Genomic DNA, 26,565 nt, shown 5'->3' on the forward strand with positions numbered 1-26,565 from the left:
AGAAGTGAAGGTCTCAAAAGTTCATTTAGGAGGTAAAGAGTGAAATTGACTGGAGAGATACCCACAAGATTTCAGGCACCGATGAGGGGAATATGCTCATGGTGTATTGAGGGTTAGGAGTATGAGACTCACATCAAGGGAAGTGGAATTGGTGTCCAGGGCTATGATTACCTTAAGCTTTTGGAGAAATTGTTTAAACTCAGTCCATCCAGTTAGTAGCTACTTCCTAACATTTGTTTTCAGCTTTTTGGAAGTACTATCTCCTCTTTGCTAATCCAGTTTATATGGATGGTAGCATATTTTGCCTTTAAAATATGTGGAAGGCTTCACAAAGAAGCTCTTCGGGGATTATTAGAAGTCTTCATGAGAAAATCTTCATTTCTGGGTTTATTGGGAATTTGTAATGCTGCTCTGTCCAATAGCATTCCTACTAGCCATGTGTGGCTATTTAAATTTAAACTAATTTAAGTTTGTAATAAAAATTTAGGTCCTTAATTACACTAACTATACTTTAATTGCCACATGAGGCTGATGGCCCATATTGGACAGTGGAGATAGAATACTTCCATCAATGTAGAAAGTTCTTTTGGATAGCACTGATCTAGAGAGTAGGAAAGGATTCAGCTAGGTCCATTCTGAGGCTAGCCAGTGTCTAGAATGGTGATCCAGGAGAAATGAGTGGACAATTATCCTTGGCTAGTTTGCTATTGGATGTGTTACACAGTTTCCTGGTTCATTTAGCATTAAAAAAACAGACATTACAATTCTATTCCCTTCTGGTATTCCCAGTCTTTCACAAGATTCAGTGGAAAGGTCAGCTTCTCTGGGCCCATATAGCCCTGGGCTTCTATTGCCTACATCCATATCATGGTCATGTGATTCATAGGACTTGCTAACCAAGTGGATGTCCTGGCTGAAAAATAGAAAAGGTGCTAGTCAAAAACCCTGCAAGTTTTATTTATTTTCTATGGATATGTGTCATAAATGTAAGACTAGTGGATTGCTAGTATTTTTAAGGACCAAATAAAGTAAGGTTCTGCTCATAGATGAGACACCAGCACTTTTGAAATGACCCAGTGATGGAGAACGAAGGGAAGTCATAACACCTATACAAGGCATACAAACACAGGTGAATGTGCCCTTTCTCCACCTTATCTTCTGGATTTTCACTTTATTTGTCTCAGCCAGCAATTCTTCCCACCCTCAGATTCTAGGAACTCACTATTAGTGCATTTTATCTTATTATTCTAGATGTTTCTTCCACATACAGAGTCTTGGTTTATCACTTCCTACACTTCAAGTCTGAAGATAATGAAGTTTTTGTGGAAAAGGATAATGGGAAAGGATAATGGGAGAAGGCACTGGAATTTATCTTCCTGTTTTTTCTTTCTCATCAAAGGGGGTGGGGAGATTTTTCTGAGCCAGGAGTGGGGGAGGAATTGTTTTCAGAGCTCTGGGCTTCCCCGCTTCACAATCTGCCAGCCCAGGGTGTGCATGTATAGACTAATGTGAAGCAGCCTGGATGCAGACATAGCAACATGGTCCCTCATAAAGATGGTTCCAATCTCAGAATGTTGCTGACTCTGTGATTTGATAATTACTCCACTTACGAGTGAGTTGGTTTTGGTTGGCTTGCCTTGTAGAAATGTTGAGATGCTGCTCTGTTTGAGCAGTCAAAACCCAAATAAAATATCTTATACTTACGTATCCTCTACATTTTGCAAAATATGTTCTCAAGCATCATGTCATTTGATACTGTTAATAAACTCAGGGGCTGGGGCCAAACATTTGCGGAAGAGAAAACCTAGGCCCAGAGAGGTGAAGTGACTTGCTCAAGGTCACACAGTATATAGTAGGTGGTACAGCAGAGTTTTGAATCCCAGTGGCTTTGCTGAGAACAATTGTTTTCCTTCTTGCTTATATTTTGGGATCATAAAATAAAACACATCTAAATTGGATAATTGATGACACAAATATGATAGTTGGGTTAATAGATAATGTTCGTTGAGTGCCCATAATAGGGGGTTGGGAAAGGGGCTGATGTAGTTGGATGGCCTGGCACTTGCCCTCAGGGATCTTTATTTGAAATATTTAAAGCGGCACATTTACAAGAAACAAATGCACATCACCCTAAAACTGGATGTTTTAGTACTCGTGGATGCTGAGAAAATGACAGAGTCCTTTATAGAAGATGTTCTAAAAGAAAGGGATTTTGAATCAGATCCTAAAGGATATGGACAAACTAAGGGGAGGGCATTCTAGCTAGGTACAGAGGTATGCTTGGCTTCAGTTTTAAGAAAGAAGAAAAGAGCACTTGTTTGTAATTTTTTGAAAATCTACTCTGCCGAAGACCTTGTATCCAGCTGGGTTTACAGTAGTGAACAAAGATACATTGGTACCCTCCCTGCTTCATGTTGCTTAGACTTTGGGGTGGAAGACCAATATTGATTGTTGGTAAGAAAATCATTACATAAATATTTCAGATTGAGATTTGCTATAAAGGAAAAGGGTGGGATTCTATGAGAGCATATAATACAGTGATGTAAATTTGATGTCTAAGCTTGTACGTGAAGGAGTAGAAGTAACTAGGAAAATGGTTTTGGCATAGGGAGCAGAGAGAGGAGTGATCGGGAATGAGGGTGAAGCACGTGCAAAGGCCCTGGGTGGGGGGGATCAGAGGGTCTGGAAAAAGGCCTGTGTGCTGGGGTTGAGAGAGCAGAATGGTGAGTGGCATGAAGTGAGGCAGGGGAGGAGCATGAGCCTGATCAGATTTTGGTCTTTAGGGCAGCCCCAGGGGCTCAGCGGTTTAGCGCCGCCTTCAGTCCAGGGCGTGATCCTGGAGACCCAGGATCGAGTCCCACGTCGGGTTCCCTGGATGAAGCCTGCTTTTCCCTCTGCCTGCATCTCTGACTCTCTCTCTGTGTCTCTCATGAATAAATAAATTCTTTAAAAAAAAAAAAAGATTTTGGTCTTTATTTCAAGAACCATGGGAAACTTCTGAAAGATTTTAAACAGACTGACATGATTGCTGTGATCAAATCTTCCTTTTAAAAAGATCACTTTGGCTGGCGTGTGCCAGTGTTTTGGAGGGGGAATAATAGTGGTTATGCGGTAACCCCTTAGGAGACTACCGTGGGATCCAAGCCACATGATGTTGTGGTGCGGAGTGGTGATAGTGGAGATGGGGCAAGTAGATAGTTTCCAGAGGGATTTAGAAGGTCAGCTCTCCAGCTGGAATTTAGTGGTATCCTGGGTAATAGAGACGTGGATGATAAGGATAGTTTTTTGAGTTTCGGATGTTTGAGGAAGAAGAAGATGAAATCAGCTTTGGGTATCAGGAAGGCATTTGAGTGTATGGGTGGAGAGCTCAAGGAGAGGACTGAGCTGGGATTGAATGTGTAGGTCATGGGCACATGAGTGACCACTGGGCAGGGTTGAGCTTTCCCAGAGAGAAAGCAGCATAAAGTGAGAAAAGAGGAATGAAGCAGCGAGGAAGCGCTCAGCGGCCAGGTCGAAGAGAACAAGCCAGCCCAGGAGCACTGGAGAGGTTGGACGAAAACCATGACATCCCTGAGTGTTCGGTCATTGAGGTAGAGTAAAAATGTATAAAATAGGAGTATCTTTCCCTTTCTCTCTAGACCCATTTCCCCATCACCACCCCAAAACCCATTAGGTGGAAGCCACACAGCCCTAGACCTGAGACACTTGTGTAACGCACTGTTACGAGTGTATTTATTTGTATTTATTTATTTTTCTATTACTGCGACAGATTGCGTCTGTTTGTGTTTTCTGCCAGGGAACAGTAACTTCCTTCCCTTTCTCTTGTGTCATTGCTTTTTTGGCTGCCCCTGACTGCAGTTTGTTGCAAATCTGTGCTCGTTTAGTCCCACGGAGTGCTAAGCGCTATCTGGTCTCGGTGGCTCTGTAATTCTCCTCCGGGCGCCCTACCTTCATGTGCCAGCCGGGATCTCTTAATGAGCTCGCTGCACACAGTGCAACACGAAAACCATTTTTTGGTAAAATGTGTTTGAAGGACTCACTATTGGAATGTTCCCTGTTCGGGCTGCTTCCAGTCCATCTCTGGCATTCTCTCTCTTTGCAGGATGGCCGTCGCTCCTCCAAGTTACTGTTTTGTGGCCTTCCCACCACGTGCTAAGGACGGTCTGGTGGTGTTTGGGAAAAATTCGGCCCGGCCCAGGGATGAAGTACAGGAGGTCATGTATTTCTCAGCTGCGGATCATGAACCCGAGAGCAAGGTCGAGGTAAGTCCTGTGTCACACACAATCTCTCCTGGGCACTCATTGCCTTCCTTCCTCGGCTTTGCCCAGCACACCTTTCCTTAAACCTGCTCACCGGTCCGAACTGTCCTGTCGGTTCTGTGGATTCCTGTTCTCACGAAGGTTTGTTCATGGCCTTAAAAACAGGATCACATGGAGAATGATACATTTGTTGCTATGGTCCTGTTTTATAATTAAGTAAAATATTTACATGATTCCAAAGTCAAATGTATAAAATAAGGTGTATTCATAGAAGTCCTAATTTTGTCTCATTTCTTCTACTTGCTTTTTCCATGTTTTGAAAGGTTTTTTGGTTTGTCCTTCCATTTAAAATACCTATGTTGGGACACCTGGGTGGCTCAGCGGTTTAGCATCTGCCTTCCACTCAGGGCATTGATCCTGGGTCTGGGGATTGAGTCCTGCATCCGGCTCCCTGCGAGGAGCCTGCTTCTCTCTCTGTCTATGTCTCTGCCTCTCTCATGAATAAATAAAATCTTTAAAAAGTTACCTATGTATGTAACATACTGCACACACACACACACACACACATATTTATCCCAGTTCCTTTTCTTTCTTAGATGAATGGTAGCATGCCACATACACTTTTCTCCACTTTGCCTTTTTCAACTTCAAACATATCTTAGAGATTGTTCCATACAGTAAATAGAGGTAGTCTTCATTTCTCATGTAGAGTTGTAGAGTGTTCCATTCTATGGATATATCATGGTTTAATCAGTCCCACATTGCTAGACATTTAGGTTGCTTTCCAGTCTTTTGTTATTAAAATATTTTGTTGTGTTTTGAAGGGAATAACAATCTAGTGTATCTGTCACAATATCTGCTCCTGGTTTCTGTATTTTATCATGTCAAAAAATTATCCATCAGTTACTATTTTGAGAGCTTAAAAATCAGTTTTTTGTCAGTCTTCCTTTGGGATAGGTAGCTAAAATGGGATTGTTGGGTCACAGAGTAAATGTAGGTTTTTGGAATTTTATCAAATTTCCTCACATGGGTGGTGCACGTTTGCCTTTCTACTAGCAGCATAACAATGCCTGTTTCTCCATATTCCCAGAGTGTACTGTCAGACTTTCATGATGGCTCATTTGTATCAATTTTACAATCTGCGACTTTACTCAGTTCTTTCATTCCTTGCGTCAGCTTTTATCATTGATTCTCTTGGGTTTTCCAGGTTTATTGTTATCAACAGCTGCAAACAGAGATAGATAGTCTGATTGTTCTTATATCTGTTTTCTTGTCTGATTGGCTGATAGCTTAGATTCAGTGTTAATATTTAGTGTGGTAAGAGTGGTTATCTTTCTCTGTTCTTGACTCCAGTGGAGCAGCCCCTAGTGCTTCTTCAGTCACTCAGATGTTGGCTTTAGGACTGAAACTCATATAGTTTTGTCATGTCAAAAAGTATACACCAATTTTTATTTTTAGTGGTTAAAAAAGCCTTCAGGAATAGGTGTTAAATTTTGTTAAACCTTTTTTTACCCCCAGTGATATGGAGATAATCACTTGATTTTTTCCTTTGAATTTATGTGATAAATTGAACCATCTTTGCATTCATAAAATAAACTTCTTGATTATGGTGTATTTATTTGCGTGTGTATGTGTGTATGCGCGCGCGCGTGTGTGTGTGTGTGTGTGTGTTTAAATGGTAGTTGTTCTTTAAAGGAAGAATTTAGAGAAAAAACGTTGGGGGCAGGTAAATTAGTGTGCTCCTTCCACGGACATAAACCTCTACTATTTGGTGTTCTATGCTTTATGAAACAAATTGACTTTTTCTAGTAGTTGTGTTAGGTTTTAAATGGGTATTCATCAATGTGTGTTTTATTTTCTTTATCTGTTTCAATGCTTTATTTTATTTTATTTTTTTAAATTTTTATTTTTTTATGATAGGCACACAGTGAGAGAGAGAGAGGCAGAGACATAGGCAGAGGGAGAAGCAGGCTCCATGCACCGGGAGCCCGACGTGGGATTCGATCCTGGGTCTCCAGGATCGCGCCCTGGGCCAAAGGCAGGCGCCAAACCGCTGTGCCACCCAGGGATCCCTGTTTCAATGCTTTAAAAGCAACTAAGCAGCACAGAATTCTATAGGGGGGTATGTTATGTGAATTGAACAGGGGCAGTGAAGTGCTCCCAGGCAGCACGAAGCCCCAGTTGGCACGGATTGTGTGTGGCTTGGGCAGTGGCAGATTGTCTCCCACAGGACTTTCAACAGAACCACTCACCTCTCGTGTTGCCCCACTAACTGGGTCCAAACCCCTAAACTTCAGGACTTTTCTTTTTTATAGGCAGAGAAGAGTGCTAGGGTCTCTGCTGATCACGCTAGGTTTTATTTTTATTATTTATTTATTTATTTATTTATTTATTTATTTATTCACGCTAGGTTTTCTTTTTTTCTTTTTTAAGATTTTATTTATTTATTAGAGATACAGAGAGAGAGGGAGAGGCAGAGACACAGGCAGAGGGAGAAGCAGGCTCCATGCACCGGGAGCCCGATGTGGGACTCCATCCCGGGTCTCCAGGGTCCCACCCTGGACCAAAGGTGGCGCTAAACTGCTGAGCCACCTGGGCTGCCCTCACGCTAGGTTTTAAATGGATATTTATTAATGTTGAATGTTCGTGTTGTTTGGATTTGAATGTTTCTCTCTTCCTGGAACAGAGTGTGCTGGGCATGGATGAAGTTTGCAGGTTTGAGTCGTTTTGACTTTCCCTGTCTTCCCTCAGTGTTTCTTTTTCTCAAGGAGTCATGCAGACTAAAATAATACTTCGATTTTCATGTGGGCAGATTTAATTTCCCAAAGATAGCTGCACCAAATCCCATCCTACATGTACTTCTTGCAGTGTGATGAACACTCCTCCAGGGAGAGGTGAGGTTTGTGCCCCCTACCCCTGCCATGGATCTTGGTGAGGGCATGTGTTTGCTCTGACCAGTGTTGCCTGGTAGAAGTGATGCCATGCAACCTCCAGGGCTACACGTCAAATTCATAAAGGAATGAATTTGACGCGTAATCTCTTACCCTGGGTCCTGGGTCCTAAAAATCCGGGCGCTGGGCTGGAAGGAACCCAAACCAGCATATGAAGAACACAGGGAGGGACCCACATGGAGAGGAACCAAAGTCCCTCTAGCCAACAACCAATGTTAACTGCCAGATGTGTGAGTGAATGGCCCTTCAGATGATTCCAGGCCTCAGACACTGTGGATTGGAGACATGCCATCTCTGTGGTGCCCTGTCCAAATTCCTGACCCATCGAGTGCATGCGCATAAGAAATGGTTGTTTCACACCACTACACTTTGGGGTCACTTGTTAGTAGCCATAGTAACCACAGCATCACACAGAAGCCACTTATAAATATGTCTGAAATAGATATTTTAGGAAAATTTGATTTCTTTTGGGAGGGATAGGCTCAATAACTCAATATTTTACTTTCAGAGGTACAATCAGATTAGGGAATAGACTAGATTTCTTTCACTTGTTCACCCACGGTATTTTTTTTTTAAGATTTTATTTATTCATAAGAGACAGAGAGAGGCAGAGACATAGGCAGAGGGAGAAGCAGGCTTCCTGTGGGGAGCCTGATGTGGGACTTGATACCAGGACCCCGGGATCATGACCTGAACTGAAGGCAGGCGCTCAACCACTGAGCCACCCAGGCGTCCCTAACCCCTGGTATGTTATCACTCACCTATGCTGGAGGTTACATGATGTCCCCTCACATAAATAAGTGCAGCTTGATACATACCAGAATTAGTTTCTAAGGCAACCTGACATCCTTTCTGAGTTGCCCCCCTGTGTTTGGAGCTGCCTCTGTACATTTCCACATCCATATTCTCCAGGTAATAAAATAACATCACAGACCAAAAACTAAATGCATTTTCCCCGTCTCATTTGTTGTTCTTCCTCTGTCAGCACCATTGTCTGCCGCATAGTTTAATCTAGAAACCAGAGGGCAACTCTGACCCTCATTTTTCACACACATCCCTAGATGCACAGGTACAGCTGTTCCCAAGTCCTGTGACTTCTTCTGCTGCATTCTCTTCTACTGCCCGGCACCCCCCCTTGTTCAGACCCGCCCCCATCTCCCTTCTATCATCCGCTTGTTGGTCCATGGCTTTCTTTTTCGTAGGTTCTTCAGCTTGTAGGAATTTTCAGAGCACAACTCTGTCACTGCCTTGTTTAAAGGATGAGAGTCCGGGCTGATCTGTATGCCGATGGAACTCTTCCAGACTGGCACTGGGCTCACTTTCCCTTTCTTTTCTTTTAAATTGATAGACTTCACTTTTTTTCTCAGCATAGATTAATGTTTACAGAAAAACAGAAAGTACAGAGAGTTCTCGTATAACCCTTCACCCTCCTACCTCCCAACTTTATCTGTTATTAGCATGTTGCATTCATGTGATACATATGTGGGTTTTTTTTGGTTTTGTTTTTTTTTTTTAAAGATTTATTTATTTATTTATTCATGAGAGACACACACAGAGAGAAGCAGAGACACAGGCAGAGGGAGAGGCAGGCTCCCTGCAGGGAGCCTGATGTGGGACTCTATCCCAGGACTCTGGGATTATGACCTGAGCCAAAAGCAGATGCTCAACTGCTGAGCCACCCAGGTGCCCACTGTGGTACATTTGTTATAATCCATGAGCCAGCATTGGTACATTATTATTTTTTTATTTTTATTTTTTAAAGATTTTATTTATTTATTCATGAGAGATACAGAGAGAGAGGCAGAGACACAGGCAGAGGCAGAAGCAGGCTCCATGAAGGGAGCCCGACGTGGGACTTGATCCTGGGACTTCAGAATCACACTCCGGGCAGAAGGCGGCACTAAACCGCTGGGCCACCAGGACTGCCCTGGTACATCATTATTAACTAAAGTCCATCTTTTACATTAGGGTTTGCTTTCTGTGTTGTATATTCTAATGGGTTTTGACAGCTGTATGTAAAGACATGTATCCACCACTAAATTATCATACATAATACTTTCTCTGCCCTAAAAATCCTCTGTGCTCCGCCTATTCATTTATCTCTTCCTAACCCCTGGCAACCACTCATCTTTTCACTGTCTATAGTTTTTGCCTTTTTCCAGAATGTTGTGTAGTTGGAATCCTACAGTATGTAGCCTTTTCAAACTGGCTACTTTCACTTAGTAGTATGTTTTCAAAGTTCACCCATGTGTTTTCTGGGCTTGAAAGTGCATTTCTTTTTAGTGTTGAAAAAAATCCCATTGTCTGAATGGACCACAGTTTAGTTTTCCATTCACGTATTGAAGGATGTCTTGGTTGCTTCCAAGATTTGGCAGTTATGAACAAAGTTACTATAAACATTTGTGTGCAGGGTTTTTTTGGGTTTTGTTTTGTTTCATTTTATTTTGTTTTCCTTTCTAGCCCTGTTCCCCTTCTATGTGCAAGTTTTTGTATGGACATAGTTTTTAACTCATTTGGGATACTTTGAAAAGTAAAGATGCTTTTTAATGTAATTTTACATTTTGAATAGGTAATATATATTCATGTGGTTCAAAGATTAAGTAATATTAAAAAGGTTTGCCCTGATGAGCAATCTTACTCCTCCTTATTGCTATTCACTCTGATTCCCATCCCATATAGCCTTTTTTATTCATTTTTTGCACACCCTTCTAGTGTTTTATGCAAATACAAACAAATATGAATACTTAGCCTTATTTCTCACTTTTTTCATGAAAGTAGCACATTATATATACTATTCTGAAACTTGATTTTATTTATTTATTTGAGAGAGAGACAGAGATAGCAGGAGAGAGCACAAGCAGGGAGGAGAGGGAGAAGCAGGCTCCCCGCTTAGCAGGGGCTCAATTCCAGGACCCTGGGATCATGATGTGAGCCAAAGGTAGACGCTTAACTGACTGAGCCACCCAGGTACCCCTGAAACTTGATTTTTTAAATATAAAATTTCAAACTTACAGAAAAGGTTTATAATTTTGTTTTGTTTAATAATATTTTTAAAAGATTTTTTACATCCGTACACAGAGATTGTCCTTATTATTGTTTTTTACAGATGCACGGTGGTCCATTATGGAGATACACCATAATTTATAGTCAGTCCCCTGTTGGTAGACACTGGGCCTGTTTGCTAGTCCAGAAAGTCAGCCTTGAGGACCTTGTACATGAATCATTCTGTACATGTGTAGGTGTAGTTGCTAGATACACTTCCAGATGCAGGATCGCTGGGTCATGGGGTAAAATTTTTGTACTAATTACCCTGTATAAGGGTTGTATAATTTCTTGCTTACTTTTCGATCCTAATTCTTAGTTTTCCTCTCCCAGCTGTACCATAGGCTCCAGCTACACTAAACTGGTTGCTCCTCATTTCTTTAACAAATAACACACTTGCATTTCTCTGTGCTTTTGCTCATTCCATCCTTTGCTAAGAATGTCCTTGCTCTCCCCTCTTCACATCTATTTGATAGACTCTTATGTATCCTTCAAAGCCCAAAAGCAATGTCTCCACCTCCCTCTAGCCTGCCCCTATTTTTTTTTAAGAGCTTTTCATTTATTTTAGAGAGAGAGAGATAGAGAGAGAGAGATAGAGAATGAGAACTCAAGTAGGGGGAGAGGCAGAGGGAGAGTATCTTCAAGCAGACTCCCTGCTGAGTGCAGAGCCTGATGCGGGGCTCAGTCTCATGACCCATGAGTTCATGACCTGAGCCAAAACCAAGAGTTGGAGATTTAACTGACTGAGCCACCCCTAGCCTGCCGTCCTTCTGTGAACATGTAGCACTTTATGCTTGTTCTGCCTTTATAAATCAATTGAAATTTACAGTTGCCTGAAACCAGTGGAATGAGTCTGGCCCCAGATGCAGGGGTCCTGGCTTCCAGTCTTGCCTTCCCTGTTTCCTGCACCTTGGATCTTTGAGCCTCTTTGAGACTCAGTTTACTCATTTGCCAGGGAGATAACACACACTGTGTCTGCCTTACAGAGTTTTTTTGTGAAGCACATGGGATCTGATATTTGGAAGTACTTTGTAAACTCTAAGGAGAACATTATGAAAACAGTTAATTTTTCTCTTCTTTTCTTTTCTTTTCTTTTCTTTTCTTTTTTTTAAGGAATTGGCTAGTGTTGAGAGATTCTATGACTCCCGGTCTCAGTTTCCAAACTCCTTTCTGTAGCATATGGTTCTAAATCTGCTTTTCAAATTTACTCCTACCCCTATAGTTCCCTTACAGTTATATCCATTACTTTTCCATAGCTGGGGTTATGATCTACAACAACTATCCTGTAACTTTCACAAAAGCTCTCATTAGCATACAGAAATTATTTTTCTAAACTATGAGAAGTGAGAAGTTCCCGTAAAACCTCATCTATTTCTCAGCCATTTCATGACATTTTAAACTTAACATATTCTGCAGTTTCCCTAGAAGCCTCATCCTTGAGTTTTGAAGTTCTGGGAATTCATTTTCTGGGAATAACTCTGTGCTAAAAGTCATCTTGATTACTCATCCACTGACCCACCTCCCCCTCCAGCTGGCCCATCCTTCCAGGAGGCCTTCCCTTCCAAGTTGTCTGCTCACCCACCCTTCCTCCTTCCTTCATTCTGTCCATCCATCATCGACTCTACGGCAAGTTCTCTGCTTGAGACTGGAAGAGTAAGATAGGATCCTTTAGCAGAATTCCTCAGTTTCTAAGATTACAGTGCACATTTTTGTTTAGCCACACAGTTGGAAGGTTGGAGCATTTTATTTTATGTTCTACAGTTTTTCTCTTGTGGATGCTGATTTTTTTTTTTCACAACACCAATTTTGGATGCGGAGTAGGATAGATAAATGAGTATCTATTTGTGAAAGGCCCTCTGTCCCCTCTGAGGATGTCGTACCACTGTGCATCACAGAACTCATCTCATCTTTTTTTCAAGCCCTGCTCCTTCCTATAGTTAGGAATGTCAAGGAAGCAGATGGATAATTTCCCAGATTATGATGTTCTGTGAGTGCGTGGTGTGTGCATGTGATGTGCCTGCGCGTGTGTACATGACTGAGGATGGGTATGTGGGTCTATTCTTATTCGGTTGAATCTCCTAATTAGGAAACAGTGGATTCAACATTAGAATGCTGTTCCAGAAAACAATGAATTTCAGTTAAAGTTGACATGATTTACACTTGGTGTCCCAGAGAATAATTATATCCCAATTTTTGGAGACAGAATTCCTTTTTTTTTTTTTAATTTAAATTCAAGTTAGTTAACATATAATGTAGTATTGGTTTCAGGAATAGAATTTAGTGAGTCATCACTTCCATACAACACTCCGTGCTCCTCCCAACGCATGCCCTCCCTAATGCTCATCACCCCCTTCCCACTTAGCCCATCCCCCACCTACAGGCAGTCATTTCACCCCTCAGTTGGGACAGAAATCTTGATGGTCAATCAGTTTTGACACATAATGCTTTTTTATTTTTTTATTTTATTTATTTATTTTATTTATTTATTTATTTTTTTCATAATGCTTTTTTAAAGAGCCTCTTATTATTATATAATAAACCTCCCCTCCACTGCCCCCCTTCCTTTAAAGTTTAAAGTTTTCATTATTTCCCTTTTTAGTGAAAGTGAGTATTTATTTATATTTCCTTCTGCATGAAGGTCCCATGATTTTAATAACCCCAGTGAGGTTATACAACTTACAGAGTTTGGGGCAGGCTTTTGGTAGACCACTTCCTTTTTCTTCCTGGATAAAAATACTTGTAAGAAGAATCGAAAATTACCCATTAATGAGAGCTGGTAACATTGTTAGTAACACTGTCCAGATGGCAGCTGTATTTGTGGTTTGGGCGTGTATGTGTGTTTTGCCTGGGAGAGGGTCTGAATTTTTTTTTTTTTAAGATTTTATTTATTTATGAGAAACACACACAGAGAGAGGCAGAGACCCAGGCAGAGAGAGAAGCAGGCTCCATGCAGGGAGCCCGATGTGGGACTCGATCCCGGGTCTCTAGGACCGAAGGTGGTGCTAAACCGCTGAGCCACCAGGGCTGCCCGAGAGGGTCTGAATTTTAATTCAGAAGATTGTCCCTTACAGTAGGAAAGCACAAGCTAGTCTGGAATCAGAGCTGAGCAAAGCTCCACGGCTGCTGGGCAGACTGTGCACCTGTCTTGCAGTTGGCCCTCTCACGGCCCGGGAGCAGCAAGAGCTTCCAGCCTGGTGTGGAGCCAGAAAGTCTCCCTTGCCTCGTGGGAGCATGGCTTAGCTGGGGCCTTCCACCCTGTCCCCTTTCTTAAGCCTGTTTCTGACCCCAGGCCTTGGCACCACCGCCCATTCTCAAAGAGCTTATGGCTTCAGGGACATAAGTAGCAGCTCTTCTAAAATGTGGCTGACATTTTCTTTTGTCTTTATTTAGAGTCAGATGAACTCTAAGGGCACATTTTCAAAAACCACTCGACTAGCAGGCAAGACACTGGGATAAAAAAGAAAAAAACAACCCCCCCCCAAAACCTCAGTGATAATTAGCCACGCAGCTTTAGAGTTGCAAATTTTCTAAGACTAAAAATATTCCTCCAAAGCATCCCATTTTCCCTGCTTTTTTTTTTTTTTTTTTTATTCCCACCCTAGGAAGTCTGGCTGACTCATCAACTCATTTCAGAGTGGTTTTCACTGGTGGTGCCAGGGTTGTGTTCACCATCTGAGTACAGTAGGAAAGCACAATGGTTGCATTTCATGAATTGAAAAGTCTATTGTGTGAGCGTCTCTAGTCCCCTTTCACTGGGCGAGAGCCAGACAGAGTGCGCTGGAATGTGCAAAGGGTAGGCGCCAGCGTGAAGCTGATTTTGCTTTTTCATTTTTTTGACACAATCACACAAAATAATAAAGGGCTTGCTCTGCAGTAGAATTGTCTTTTGTCTCTGTCTCCGGGGCTTTGTCAAGGCTCGTCTTTTCTTTTTTTTTTTTCAAGGCTCGTCTTTTCTATCCTCCAGCCTGGCACGTGTCCCCTGGAGCCACCTGGGAGAGTGACAGGCTCAGTGCAGGCAGGACCTTGAAAACCTCGGTGGTTATTAGCAGTGCTGGCACTTGGAAGCATGCCTCACCACGCGCCCCACTCTGGACATTCTTAACGTTGCCATGTGGCCTTGGCACCCAGAAGTCGCGCTCGCTGACAGATTTGTTTTATTAAAGGCTGATAGGGAGCGGCCGTGGGGCAGCAAGACAATTTGCTCATCTCTCTCTGCAGACCTCTTAAACAGCTTCAGCACCAGAGCTGAGGCCAGAACCATCCCTGGCAAGATTGATCTTTGGAGTGGCGAACATAATTCTGTTTTCGACTAGAAATCTGGCTAGGAATTTTGACTTGAGGAACTATATTGTTTTTGTCATGCTGAAAGAAGATTTCAGGTGCTGTTTGGATTTTTTTTTATTATTATTATTCCTGGTGAGAGCTTCTCTGCTGCCTCGAATCCCACTTACTGTATCTGCCTCATTAAAGATGTGGCAATTGTGGAGGTCGGTGAATTTTATTTAAAAAAGAAATGACTGCCTGCAGAATTCATGTTCTAGATGGCTGACTTTACAAAGTGTAGCTAATTACATCTTGTGTAAACGTTCTCTTTTTTTATGAGGTTTGCGCCCAGACTAGGGTTTTAGATAACCGACCTGTATGAGACTAGCGTGACCATCCTCTTTGACCTGCGTGCGATTAGTCATATTTCAAACACATGGAGTGTGTGTGAGTTACAGCAACAGAAGGATCCTTGTTAGGCCCAGGCGCTGCAGGCCATGACAGAGATGCCCTAAGGGGTGTGTGTTACAGGCTCACTAGGGCTTGGGTGCACCCCAACCCCCATCTCCCCATCTCCCCACCCTCCTGGCTCTGTAGCATATGAGGGGGATCTGGTGCACTGGCTTTCAGCCTCGTGCTTAGGAGGGGCTGATTTGGCCCATCTGGCTACTTGGGCATCTCTTTTCTTCCTCCTCATTCTGAGTTTGGCCAAAAGTGTCAATTTGGCTGCAAATATTTTGAACTCCCACGAAGACCATATGGTCTTTTGGATTCAGTTTTCAACATTTTTATCAGTCAGTACTTACTGAGCTCTTGCAGCCCTGTTATTCAGTGCCATCGCTATAGCTTCCCTGAGCGGCACAGGGGAGGATGTCCCTGGACCATGAACACACTTCTGACATCCCCATCTTTCCTCTCTTCTCTGGCTCTTACCCCTTTCTGGAATACCTCGATGTCTGGCCCATTTTTCAAGATCGACTCAAATGTCACCCACTTGATATAAAGCCTCTGCCCACTTGGCTGGTTTCCTTCTTCTTTTTGAACCTGTATTATGTCCCTCTGATCTTTGTTTCTTACCTATTCCTTTATTCAGTCCTTCATTCCTTCAAAAAAATATCTATTAATGCCTAGTATGACCAGATTTCAGATATATCAGTGAACTAAACCACAGAGGTATCTCCCTGCCCTTATGGAGCTTACCTTGTAGCTGGGGGAGATAACATAGTAGACAGTATCTGCAGTACATAAGTCAATTATAGTAGTTTGGGAGGGGATAAATGGGATGCAATGCGGAAAAAAAGGCAGGACTGGGTTGATCAGATGTACAAGGTGGGAGGAGAGGGAAGATGCAGTATTTATAGATAGGCCTCGTGACTGCTACTTAGGTTGGCCTGGTGGTCATGGTAATTTGCATGTGTACCTTCTCCTTCTTTCCCAACTGAAAGGATAGGGATTGGGCATCCTTACTGACTTATCTGCCAGCAGCACTTAGCACAAAATGCCTTGTGTGTGGTTGGTGCTCTGTAAATGGTGAAATGGATATGAATGTGTAAAAACAAAATTGAAGACAAATAAGTAAACCCACTCTATTTTTTTTTAAGATTTTATTTATTTGAGAGAGAGAGAGAGAGAGGAGAGAACCAAGAGGGGAGGGAGAAGGAGGGGGAAAGAATCTCAAGCAGACTCCTTGCTGAGCATGGAGCCGAATGTGAGGCTCTGTCCCAGGACCCTGAGATCATGACCTTAGTCAAAACCAAGAGTTGGATGTTTAACTGATGGAGCCACCCAGGCACCCCAAATGAACCCGTTCTTAATTTTACTTTTTTCCTTAAAACAACCTTTGTGATAAATCTATACTTAAGAATCTTAAGGGGCACCTGAGTGACTCCATTGGTTAAGCATCTGCCTTTGGCTCAGCTCATGATCCTGGGCTCCTGGGCTTGAGCCCTGTGTTGGGCTCCCTGCTCAGCAGGGGGTCTGGTTCTCCTTCTCCCTCTGCCCTTCCCCCGCCTGTGCTCTGTCTCTCTCTCAAATAAATAGATAAAGAAAGACTTTATCTATTTATTCATGAGAGACACAGAAAAAGAGAGGCAGAGACACAGGCAGAGGGAGAAGCAGGCTCCCTGCAGGGAGCCTGACTCAGGACTTGATCCCGGGACTCCAGGATCATGCCCTGGCGCTGAAGTCAGACGCTGTACCCCTGAGCCACCCAGGCGTCCCTAAATAAATAAAATCTTAAAAAAAAAAAAAAGAATCTTAAATTCCTTCCACATTTACTCATCTTTTCAAGACAAATTTCTCAGCAGAGCTCAGTGTGCACGGGGGTTTTGAAAAATGTTAGTTAAATGCTTGAACTCCTTTTTACATGGAAAAAAAACACAATTATAAGATGTAAATTTCAATTACAAAGTAGAAGAGCACAGAGGACTATAGTTTGTTTACTGCTTTGGCTAAGGTTTTGGCTCTAACAGAATCATTTTTCAAAGTAAAGAACTTTTGGGAACTGAATAGGGGAAATGATTTCAAGAGTATATTTTATTATCAGTTTGCCATGAAAAACTCAAGAGTCTCCTGACAACCTCTGGATTTAATTAGCTTTCAGTTTACCACTATTTATCAAGTGAAATCACATTATCCCAGTGCAGAGCTGCACCTCATATGGATTATAAGGAGATACGTGTCACCTTATCAATGAGTGTGCAAGCTACATGCGTTTCAGCTCTCACATGAGGTTTAGAGATTATGGGAAAATCAATGCAGAATAACTTTCTGAGCTGCACTCAGTCGATAAAACTGGGTCTGGAATCAGAAAAAGATCCAAGGCCACAGTTGAGCCCATGCTTTCAGTGCTCCATTTAAAATGTAAATGGTTGCTGCAGCTGATAAAATTCTCCCTTGAGAGCCAGGGAGCTCTGTATAGTTTAGAGCTCTGAATTCTGTGCTGCAGCCACCACACAGGAGGTGTCATAGACTGAGAGGAGGCCAGAAGCAGGAGGCTCCTTATGGATAACTTCATTTGGTGGTTTTCTGATTTCTCCAAGGGAGCTCTCGCATGGGCCCAGTGTGTGGGGGGGTGGGGGAGTCAGAGGGAAGAGCCAGCAGGTCTGGCTCTGAGTGAGCTGCTCCCACGACCCATCTTCCATTGGCCTCAACACACGTTGACCCCTTTTACTGTCTTCACGCTTCTTTGTAAGAGTTTGTGTGAAGGCAGGGTTCTGAGGCTAAAAATCCTTTGATCTGGATGAGCTCACTCATTCTCCAGGTAAAGATACAGCAGCTTGGAGAAGGTAAGATATACACCACCAAGCAGTATGTCTTGCATCCTGACAACAGATAGAAACATGCCCTTCTGGGACTGTCTCCTTAGGTGTTCACTGCGCAGGCTTAGCATGTGTCAATCAAATGAGACAGATGGGGAAGCACAGTGTATACGAGAGCATTTAATGCATTAGTTGAATGTAAAATATTATCATTTTTCTACCACTAGAGTAATCGTAGAGGTTGTCAAACTGGTTCCAGGGAACCCTAGGGATCATTGCCCGAGGCATAAGAACCCCTATTCTTCAGAAAAAATTTTCCCTTGAATCTGCTTTCTATATTAAGTCTCCAGGTAAAGTTTCTCCTAAAGTAGGGCTCTTTAACTTTTAACCACTGATCGAGAAGGATTTTTGCACATGAGGATAAATAGTTAGGATTTTTGCACATGAGGATAAATAGCTACTGAAATGACCAGACGGAATGTTCAGGGCAGAGATTGACTGAATACCTGGTTCAAGAAGATGACTAGTATATACGTGAACACTGTGGATAAATTGCACTTGAACCAGAGACACCTGATAGGCAAAACTTAAACCCGCCATAGAGACATCTGAGCTGCATTGAGACTTGGGGTGTCGTTTATTTTTTATTTTTTATTTTATTTATTTATTTATTTATTTATTTGGGGGGGTGTCGTTTAAGTCTGGTGTTCCTGAGCCTTATTTATTTATTTATTTATTTATTTATTTATTTATTTATTTATTTATTTTTGGCTTTGTTTGTAACTGATGTGGTGGTTTGGTATAAGTACCAGGGTGGAAACTAAGTGGATCCTGGCAGATGATGGTCCTTTCTTTTCTGTCTTCATTTTTCAGTGCACTTACATTTCAATCGACCAAGTCCCTAGGACCCATGCCATTGTGATAAGCAGACCTGCCTGGCTTTGGGGGGCAGAAATGGGAGCCAACGAGCATGGAGTGTGCATAGCCAATGAAGCCATCAATGCCAGAGAACCAGCCGCTGAGACGGAAGCCTTACTGGGGATGGATCTGGTCAGGTACTAGTGATTCTTTGAAACAACTGCTTAGAACAGATGGGGAATGGGGGCAGGATTTATTTTCCTCCAAACCTCATATATGGTAACACAAGCCTCCCAAAGAAGATGTGCGTCTTTTTTTTTTTTTAAAGAAAATTTTTTAAATTAAAAAACTTATTTATTCATGAGAGACACACAGAGAGAGAGGCAGAGACACAGGTAGAGAGAGAAGCAGGCCCAATGCAGGGAGCCCAATGTGGGACTCGATCCCGGGACTCTGGGATCACGCCCCGAGCCAAAGGCAGAAGCTCAACCACTGAGCTACCCAGGCGTCCTGAGGTGTGCCTTTTGATATGAAGTTTAAGGTGATAGAAGATTACAATGGAATATTATTAAGCAGTAAAAAATAACCGAATGCTTATACATGCTTGAACATGATGAATTTTGAAAACATATCAAGTGAAAGAAACCAAGATGCAGAAGGTCACATACGTATGATTGCATTCACATGAGATATCCAGAATAGGCAAATTCATAGTAGTAGAAAGTAGATTAATGGTCGCTTGGGGTTGGGATGGGAAAATGGGGAGTGATTCCTAAGGGATATGGGGCTTCTTTGTGGGCTGTTGAAAATGTCCCAACTTTAGATTCTGGTGATAGTTGTGCAACTTTGTGAATATACTAAAAATCACTGAACTGTATGTTTTAAGTGGGTGAAGTTTATGGTTTGAAATACATTTAAAATATATGAAAGAAGAAAGGATACATATCAAATACATAAGATATAAGGGGAAAAAGAAGAAAAATGTCCCTCTTGTCCCCTCTTTATCTCAGGCATCTTTTTCCCTTTCCTACTCTGCTAGCCACTGTGTAACAGGGGGAAGTGGAAGTGTGGGCTCAGCAGGATGGGGATCTTTGCTCGCTTTCTGTTGTGTCATGAGCACCAGGAGTTGTGTACCTGGCCTTTGGTGGTTCATCAGTGACTGAGTTTGGACTGAATGACCAAAGGAGAGGATGGGCTGGAACGAAACGACATTCTGAAACAACTTTCTTTTTTCTGAAATAGTGAAATGCAATAGAATCGTGACCTAGTTGAGAGAATATTGGGCTGGAGACCAGGGGCCTAGGTTTTCAGTGTGAATACACCAAGTTATATTACCTCTCTGGGCCATAGTCTGCATTTGTTCGAGGGGAGGCCTTAGATTGGATGACCTCTAAAGTACCTCCCAAAACCAACATCCTATACAAAGGAGTAGAGGTTTTGACACTTTGTAGGCTGTGTTAGGAGAAAGTACACATTTGCATAGAGATCTCTGTGATCTGAGGCTTCCACCAACTGATGGATAGCTCTGTTACCCTTTCAGGAATGGACACAGTGAGCTTGACATTCCAGTGTGAGAGTGACAGGCTGAAAATAGGGATTCTTCTAAGAATTTACCGTAGAACAAGATTTGAATTTGGGAGCATCCAAGGCCCAGAAAAACTTGGACTAAGCACACACTTTTGAAGGATCTGAATTGTACCTAAGGTAGATATCAGAGTAGGACTCTAACCTTGGTCCAGTAAATTTCATTCCTCTGCCTGCCCCAGTCATCCCCATAATGAGGTGAAGCAGCCAGTATGAAAATAGGCGTGGGGGCCAGGAAGATGCTGTTCTCGTCCTGAATCACATGAATCTGCCCATCTAGGAGGCAAGACCCCTGTGAAAGGCTTTGGAACAGGCATCCTGATATCAGGTGACTTGTGGCCCTAGACTGCTGTAGCTCTATAGCATCTGTCCCCTGGGTCCCAGCCGGAGAGTGTGTAACCCTGCTGTCGTTTGCAGTCCTGGTACCGTGGAGCAGGCTGTCCTGCCCTCGTCCCGAGGCACAGAGGCTAGTTGGGAATAAACAGGTGGACAAAGGAGTATTGTTTTCCATGGTCCTGGCACAGGGGGCAGGAGAGAGAAAGTTGTGTTTGTGGATGAGTGTCGAGGTCCCGCTGCAGATACTGTGCAAAGAGGACACAAAAGTCAGCGTGGGAGGGCAAGTGCATGTCTCGGAAGTCTGTGTGGAACACAGTAGGCAGAAGAGCAGGAGAGTGAGCTGGAAACTGCAAAAGAGAAGTCACAGCTTCCAAAGGCGGGGTGCCCCTGCTTGGGTATTCATGTGCTCCTAGCACAGGTTTGCATGGGCAAATTGGAGCCCTACCGAAGCCCTGGGACAGGCTTCTGCTTGGAATGCATGCACGAGACAATGTGACCAGAGGCTCTCAGGGCCCTCCTGGGGCACAGCTTGGGCAGACCTATAGAAGTGCTCACAGCACACTTATTTGCTCTGGACCTTCAAGATCAGATGAATGCTTGCTTCTGCTGTTCCTCTTCGGAGAAGATGACACTGACCAACAGAATAGTCTACTTAATTCAACCTTCTAATGAGTTTATTTTTTTATCACTCTCCTAAGGTCATAGGGTTCAGCTTTCAAATCAGTGCCTTGTCCTCAAGTCTTCCTAAATAGACCAACACTGAGAAATGGCCAATGAATTGATATATAATTATCTGACCATGAAAATAAGCCTGTTACAAGAATATCTCTGTGGAATTATTGCTTCCCCTCCCTGGCAGCACAGCTAAAGGCCCTTTGGAAAGAATCAGGCTGGGTGAATTTTAGTTATAATTGGTCTCATGCTGGAAATTCACCAAGAACTGGCGTACGCTACCACCTTAGCAGGCACTGTTGCCTCTGCTCTGAGGTTCTGTGCTGCTGGCACCAGAATTATAATGGGAAGGGAGAAATGAACAAATGGACATTTACTGAGTACGTATCAGGTGCCATCCTCTTTCAGATCAGCCTGAGAGGGATGTAGTGCCAGTTTGTCTTTACAAATGAGAAAATCAACTTTCAGAAAGGTTATGTTACTTAAGGTCATGCTGCCGGTGGGTGGCACAGCCTGAACCAGAAGCCAGGCCCCTCTCTCTCTGAGTCACTGTTTTTCTGCCATAGTGTGTTGCCTCTTTTTTTTTTTTTTTTAAATTTTTATTTATTTATGATAGTCACACAGAGAGAGAGAGAGAGGCAGAGACACAGGCAGAGAGAGAAGCAGGCTCCATGCACCGGGAGCCTGACGTGGGATTCGATCCCGGGTCTCCAGGATCGCGCCCTGGGCCAAAGGCAGGCGCCAAACCGCTGCGCCACCCAGGGATCCCTAGTGTGTTGCCTCTTAAATGTACTCATCACCTACTTGGTCCTGGGCAGTTGTGCTTGTGGTTTTACATTCATTATCTCATAAACTGTCCTCAAAGCCACCTGATGACATAGGTCCTTACTTGATAGGTAACATAAATTTGAATTCAAATATATTATGTGACTTCCCCAGGGTCACGCAGAGGGCAGTATCTGTGCCCTCTTTAGGGGGCCAATTAATTGGAAGGGCTGGGAGGAGATAGCTGTTTCATTTCCGAGGAATTGTGTAGTTTTTGATAAGTGAAGCTGTAAGCCACACCAGTAGAAGGAGGCTGATACTAGGTAGGAGGAGAGATACGTTGAAAAGCATTGATCGTGTCCCAACCAGGCTCCGGTTCCTAATGCCATCTCTGAGTGAATCATATGCACTGAGGACAGTGGCTGGCTATGGGACACTTTCACTACCAACCAAAGTATGTGGCGTAGAATAGCAGAGATCAGGGTGCACTGGGCAGAGATTTCCTTTTGCTCAGAGACAGGAGGGAGAATAAGCCACAGAAAGGGAGTCTTGGAGCAGCCCGGGTGGCTCAGCGGTTTAGCGCCGCCTTCAGCCCAGGGCATGACCCTGGGGACCCGGGATGGAGTCTCATGTCAGGCTCCCTGCATGGAGCCTGCTTCTCCCTCTGCCTGTGTCTCTGCCTCTCTCTCTCTCTCTCTCTCTCTCTCTCATAAGTAAATAAAATCTTTTTAAAAAAAATAAAAAGAAAGGGAGTCTTGATAAGGCTAGAGCTGAGCTAGGCAGCTCCATGGGAGCCAGGGTTAGAAAAGAAACACAGAGAGGTGCCTGGATGGCTCAATCAGTTAAACATCTGCCTTTGGCTCAGGTCATGATCATGGGGTCATGGGATTAAGCCCCATGTCGAGCTCTCTGCTCAGTGGGGAGTCTGCCTCTCTCTCTCTGCCCCTCTCCCCTGATCGTGCTTTCTCTCTTTCTCAAATAAATAAAACCTTTAAAAGAAATAAAGAAAGAGAAAAGAAAAGTGAAACAGAGAGATGGCTGAGGTGCCCTTCATGGGGGAGAAGCCCTGGGTTCCTGACTCTTCTGTTTGTGTGGGAGGGGAGGTGCCTAAAGACACAAAACACCCCCCATGATTTTGAACTGAATGTGGATGAGATGCACTTTGAGTTCAAGTGTGCTGTGCTGTTCAAGTGTGCTGTGAATCTCTGTATCTGTCCACAGATGGACGTGTTTACACATGTCAGCCCGCTTCATCACTCCCCTTCCTCCTAGTCTTTGGTTATTGTGGTAAAAACCACATGGTAGGAAATAACTGAGGTACACTTCTGGTTTTCTTACTCCAGGCTTGGTTTAGAAAGAGGGACAACAGCTAAAGAAGCCTTAGATGTCATCGTCGCCTTGTTGGAGGAACATGGACAAGGTGGAAATTACTATGAAGATGCAGACTCCTGCCACAGCTTCCAAAGCGCATATCTGATTGTGGATCGTGAGGAGGCCTGGGTGCTGGAGACCGTGGGGAAGTACTGGGCTGCTGAGCAGATCACAGGTGAGCCCGTGTGGATGGGGCGGCCGAGGGGGATGCTGCCCGGATGTGTAGCTGCCTGCCCACTGCTGATGTGGACCCTCTCTGTGCTGAACCTTCTCTTCTAGGCTCTGCTTCTGGAACGTGGGATGCGGGGATGTCAGCACTTGGGAAACACACTCCTGACGTTTATTTTCTGTTTGCTTTCTGAGCAGGACCCAATTTTGACTACCAGCAGTTTGTGACCCAAAGTTACTCTGACCAGGCCAAAGGAATGGTGACTTTCCCATTCCATTGAGTCAATGAGCCATTACTACAGGGAGCTGCCCCTCGTTACCCCCAGCCCTATAGCTCTTTGTGCTTGGAATATTCCTCTGAAAGAGGAATTGGGATCTGTATGAGGACCACTGACTGCCTCTGGGCCAACAGGCTCATTTCTCTGTGAGACAGGGTTTCTAGAGGAGCAGAGACTAGGGAATCCACCCGGGAGGATGCAGTGCCCATTCACCTATTGCTCTGTGCTCCCTGCCACATTTGTTCTTAGACAGTTCTGAGGGAGGAGATGTTAAAAGGAGGTGTGGTTGTCCTGTCTCATCAATTAGCACCCTCATATTAGGGAGTGGATGGGGTCCCAGAATGGGCTAAAGGGCTTCTGAGAGAACTAAGGAGTTCTAGGAGGGGATTGGGCAGTGGAGCCCCACTGACATTCCTTAGGACTGAATGACACACACTTGGACTGTGCGCTGCCATTTCCCCCTCGTGCGCTCATGGCAGACACAGCTAGGAGATCACAGCGCTCTTCTCCTGTTGGACCTGTACTTGGCCTACATATTTTTCTCAACTGAATTTGCAAGGAAGTCTTTTCTGGTTCCTCAGAATTGATGAGAGGGATGAAACCTGTTTTTGCATCATTGCCTTAGGGGTGATTGGAACCAAATAGGACTTGAGTTAGAAGCAGAAGATCTACTGCAATAGTTGAGCATCAAGCCCGTTGTTTCTTGTGGCCTGAGTCAGTGTGGTGATCAGAGTTGCTGTGGACGACAGGCATGTTGTGTCCTATTCAAGGCTGGCTTCCGGGGCTTGCCCGGAGGAGGGTGGCTTCTTATTCTCACAAGGGTGCTGAATGGGCTGGTGGTGCCCTTGCCTCAATCTCAGAGACTTTCTCCACCCCCATGTGCCCAGCATATACTCACTTGTGCCTGCTGCCCTATTCTTGTGGTATTTACAGAACGGGTGTAGCCGGTGTGGCCAGCCATATCACCAAGCCTCCTGCAGTGCAAGACCATAAAACTCCTTTACCAAAAAAATTCTCCTAAGATGAAGCTTTACTATCAAATGGTTTCAAGAGGAGTAGTGGTCTGTACAGAAGAGCAGTCATATATTGCTTTTCAGTAGAACTTAAAAAACTTTTTTGACCTATACCTGCTTTTCAAAAGCTTAGTGTCTCTTCAAGATATAGCTTTAAAAAACCCATCTCGTCAAAATGCACGCAGTCTTTCACTAAATATTGAAATAAAACCCTAGCCATTCCTTGGACTCATTGATTTCATGTCCTCTGCTTCCAGCAGCAGTGTGATAGTAATAGGATAGTAAATTTGGCCCCCAAGTGCTAACATTCCTGAAAGCAAATGTCTTATTATAAATCAGCCCTTGAGGAAAATACTATCTGTGGAGTTGCTCACAAGAGATTTTTGGTAGTTTAGTATGAAGAATGCCAAAATCACTTATTTAGGCCAAAGCTATTTTTTATTTTTAATTTTTTAAAGTAGTTTTATTCTTGTATTATCCTCTGAAATGATGAATGGCAGAGGGCCAATGCCTATCAGCTAGGAATCTTCCTTATCTTGGAAGAATAATTCAGTGAGGCAGAACATACTAGAAGAACTCAGTCTAATACTGACCTTGTCTCTAAGGGACTGGTTTTTAGGCAGTAATGACTTTATTGCAGCTTGTGGTTTGAGCTCTCTCTCTACTTCATTCTCATTCTCCAAGAATTTAGATCAACATGCTTCCTGGCAGCAGCAAATATGGATGGCTTTTTTGAACTACAACTCCTAACTTCTTAGTGTTCTAGACAGTATCTTGAAGCTTGAAAGCCAAGTCATCCTCAGGGTATTTACAGCTGAGTCTTTGGAAGAGCTAGAGCAAGCCTGCCAGCTGATGGGAGAATTTCTGGCCTCTTATCCACCAAGCTGGAGTGTACTCAGAGTGCATGTGTTTCTGATTCTAGATTTATTTAGCCACACTTACGTTTTTATGAGAAAAAAAATTCCCGCAGATTTCCCACACTCCTATATCTGGGTACACATGTACACACACACACACTCATACTGATATACTCAACTATGTATTTCCAACTAACGGGGCTTTGTACTCTCTACAGAAGGAGTGAAGTGCATTTGCAATCAGCTTTCACTCACCACGAAGATCGATGCAGAGCACCCTGAACTCAGGAGTTATGCTCAGAGTCAAGGCTGGTGGACAGGAGAGGACGAGTTCAATTTTTCCCAAGTTTTCTCTCTGGCTGATGACCATCTAGACTGCTGTGCAGGCAAAGACAGCTTAGAAAAGAAAGAAGGTGAGTTAGTACACCCCTTATGATTCTCCCTCTCATACCTGTGGTCTTGTAACTATTTCAGAGGACTTGTCTGATCTTAGGATCAGCAGAGGAGGAAATGAGAGTAGACCTTGTACATACAGACCAATTTGTGTTGATGCCCCTGAGGTGCAGGAAGGATATCAATGTGTATTTCTTATTGTAGGATGCTTCCTCACCCATGGGAGGTTCTTCTTCTGGAGTGGTTTCTCCTTTAAACATCAGTGTTATTGTACCTGTCTTTATGATTCTTATTGAAGCTTCCTTCTATCTCAGCATTTGTATATTTGACTTACTGTCTTCCTATGTTTTCCTCTCTTATTAGGCTGCTAGGCCTTGAGGGCAAGGCACTGTCCTTTACTCATCCTGAGTTCCCTTTTTGGTGCCCATTATAGACTTTTGCTCCATGAATATTTATTGAGTTGAACTGTTGACCTGAATTTTCTTCCCAAACCTT

The 26,565-nt window shown here is 43.4% G+C and overlaps 1 protein-coding gene across 2 annotated transcripts in view; it reads left to right on the top strand.

Annotated features, from left to right (window-relative positions):
• SCRN1 (secernin 1) overlaps positions 1-26,565 on the top strand; it is a 63,516-nt gene that overhangs the window by 19,606 nt on the left and 17,345 nt on the right. The window contains exons 2-5 of one of the 2 annotated variants that reach the window (XM_077856366.1): positions 4,103-4,262; positions 18,649-18,830; positions 23,334-23,536; positions 25,896-26,090. In XM_077856366.1, the coding sequence (XP_077712492.1) occupies positions 4,104-4,262; positions 18,649-18,830; positions 23,334-23,536; positions 25,896-26,090 (739 nt within the window). In that variant the 5' untranslated portion in view covers position 4,103. The remainder of the gene's footprint in view (positions 1-4,102; positions 4,263-18,648; positions 18,831-23,333; positions 23,537-25,895; positions 26,091-26,565) is intronic. The other variant, XM_077856367.1, reaches the window with a different exon arrangement.

Source organism: Canis aureus, chromosome 18 (genome assembly GCF_053574225.1).
Source record: "Canis aureus isolate CA01 chromosome 18, VMU_Caureus_v.1.0, whole genome shotgun sequence".
Lineage (NCBI taxonomy): Eukaryota > Metazoa > Chordata > Mammalia > Carnivora > Canidae > Canis > Canis aureus.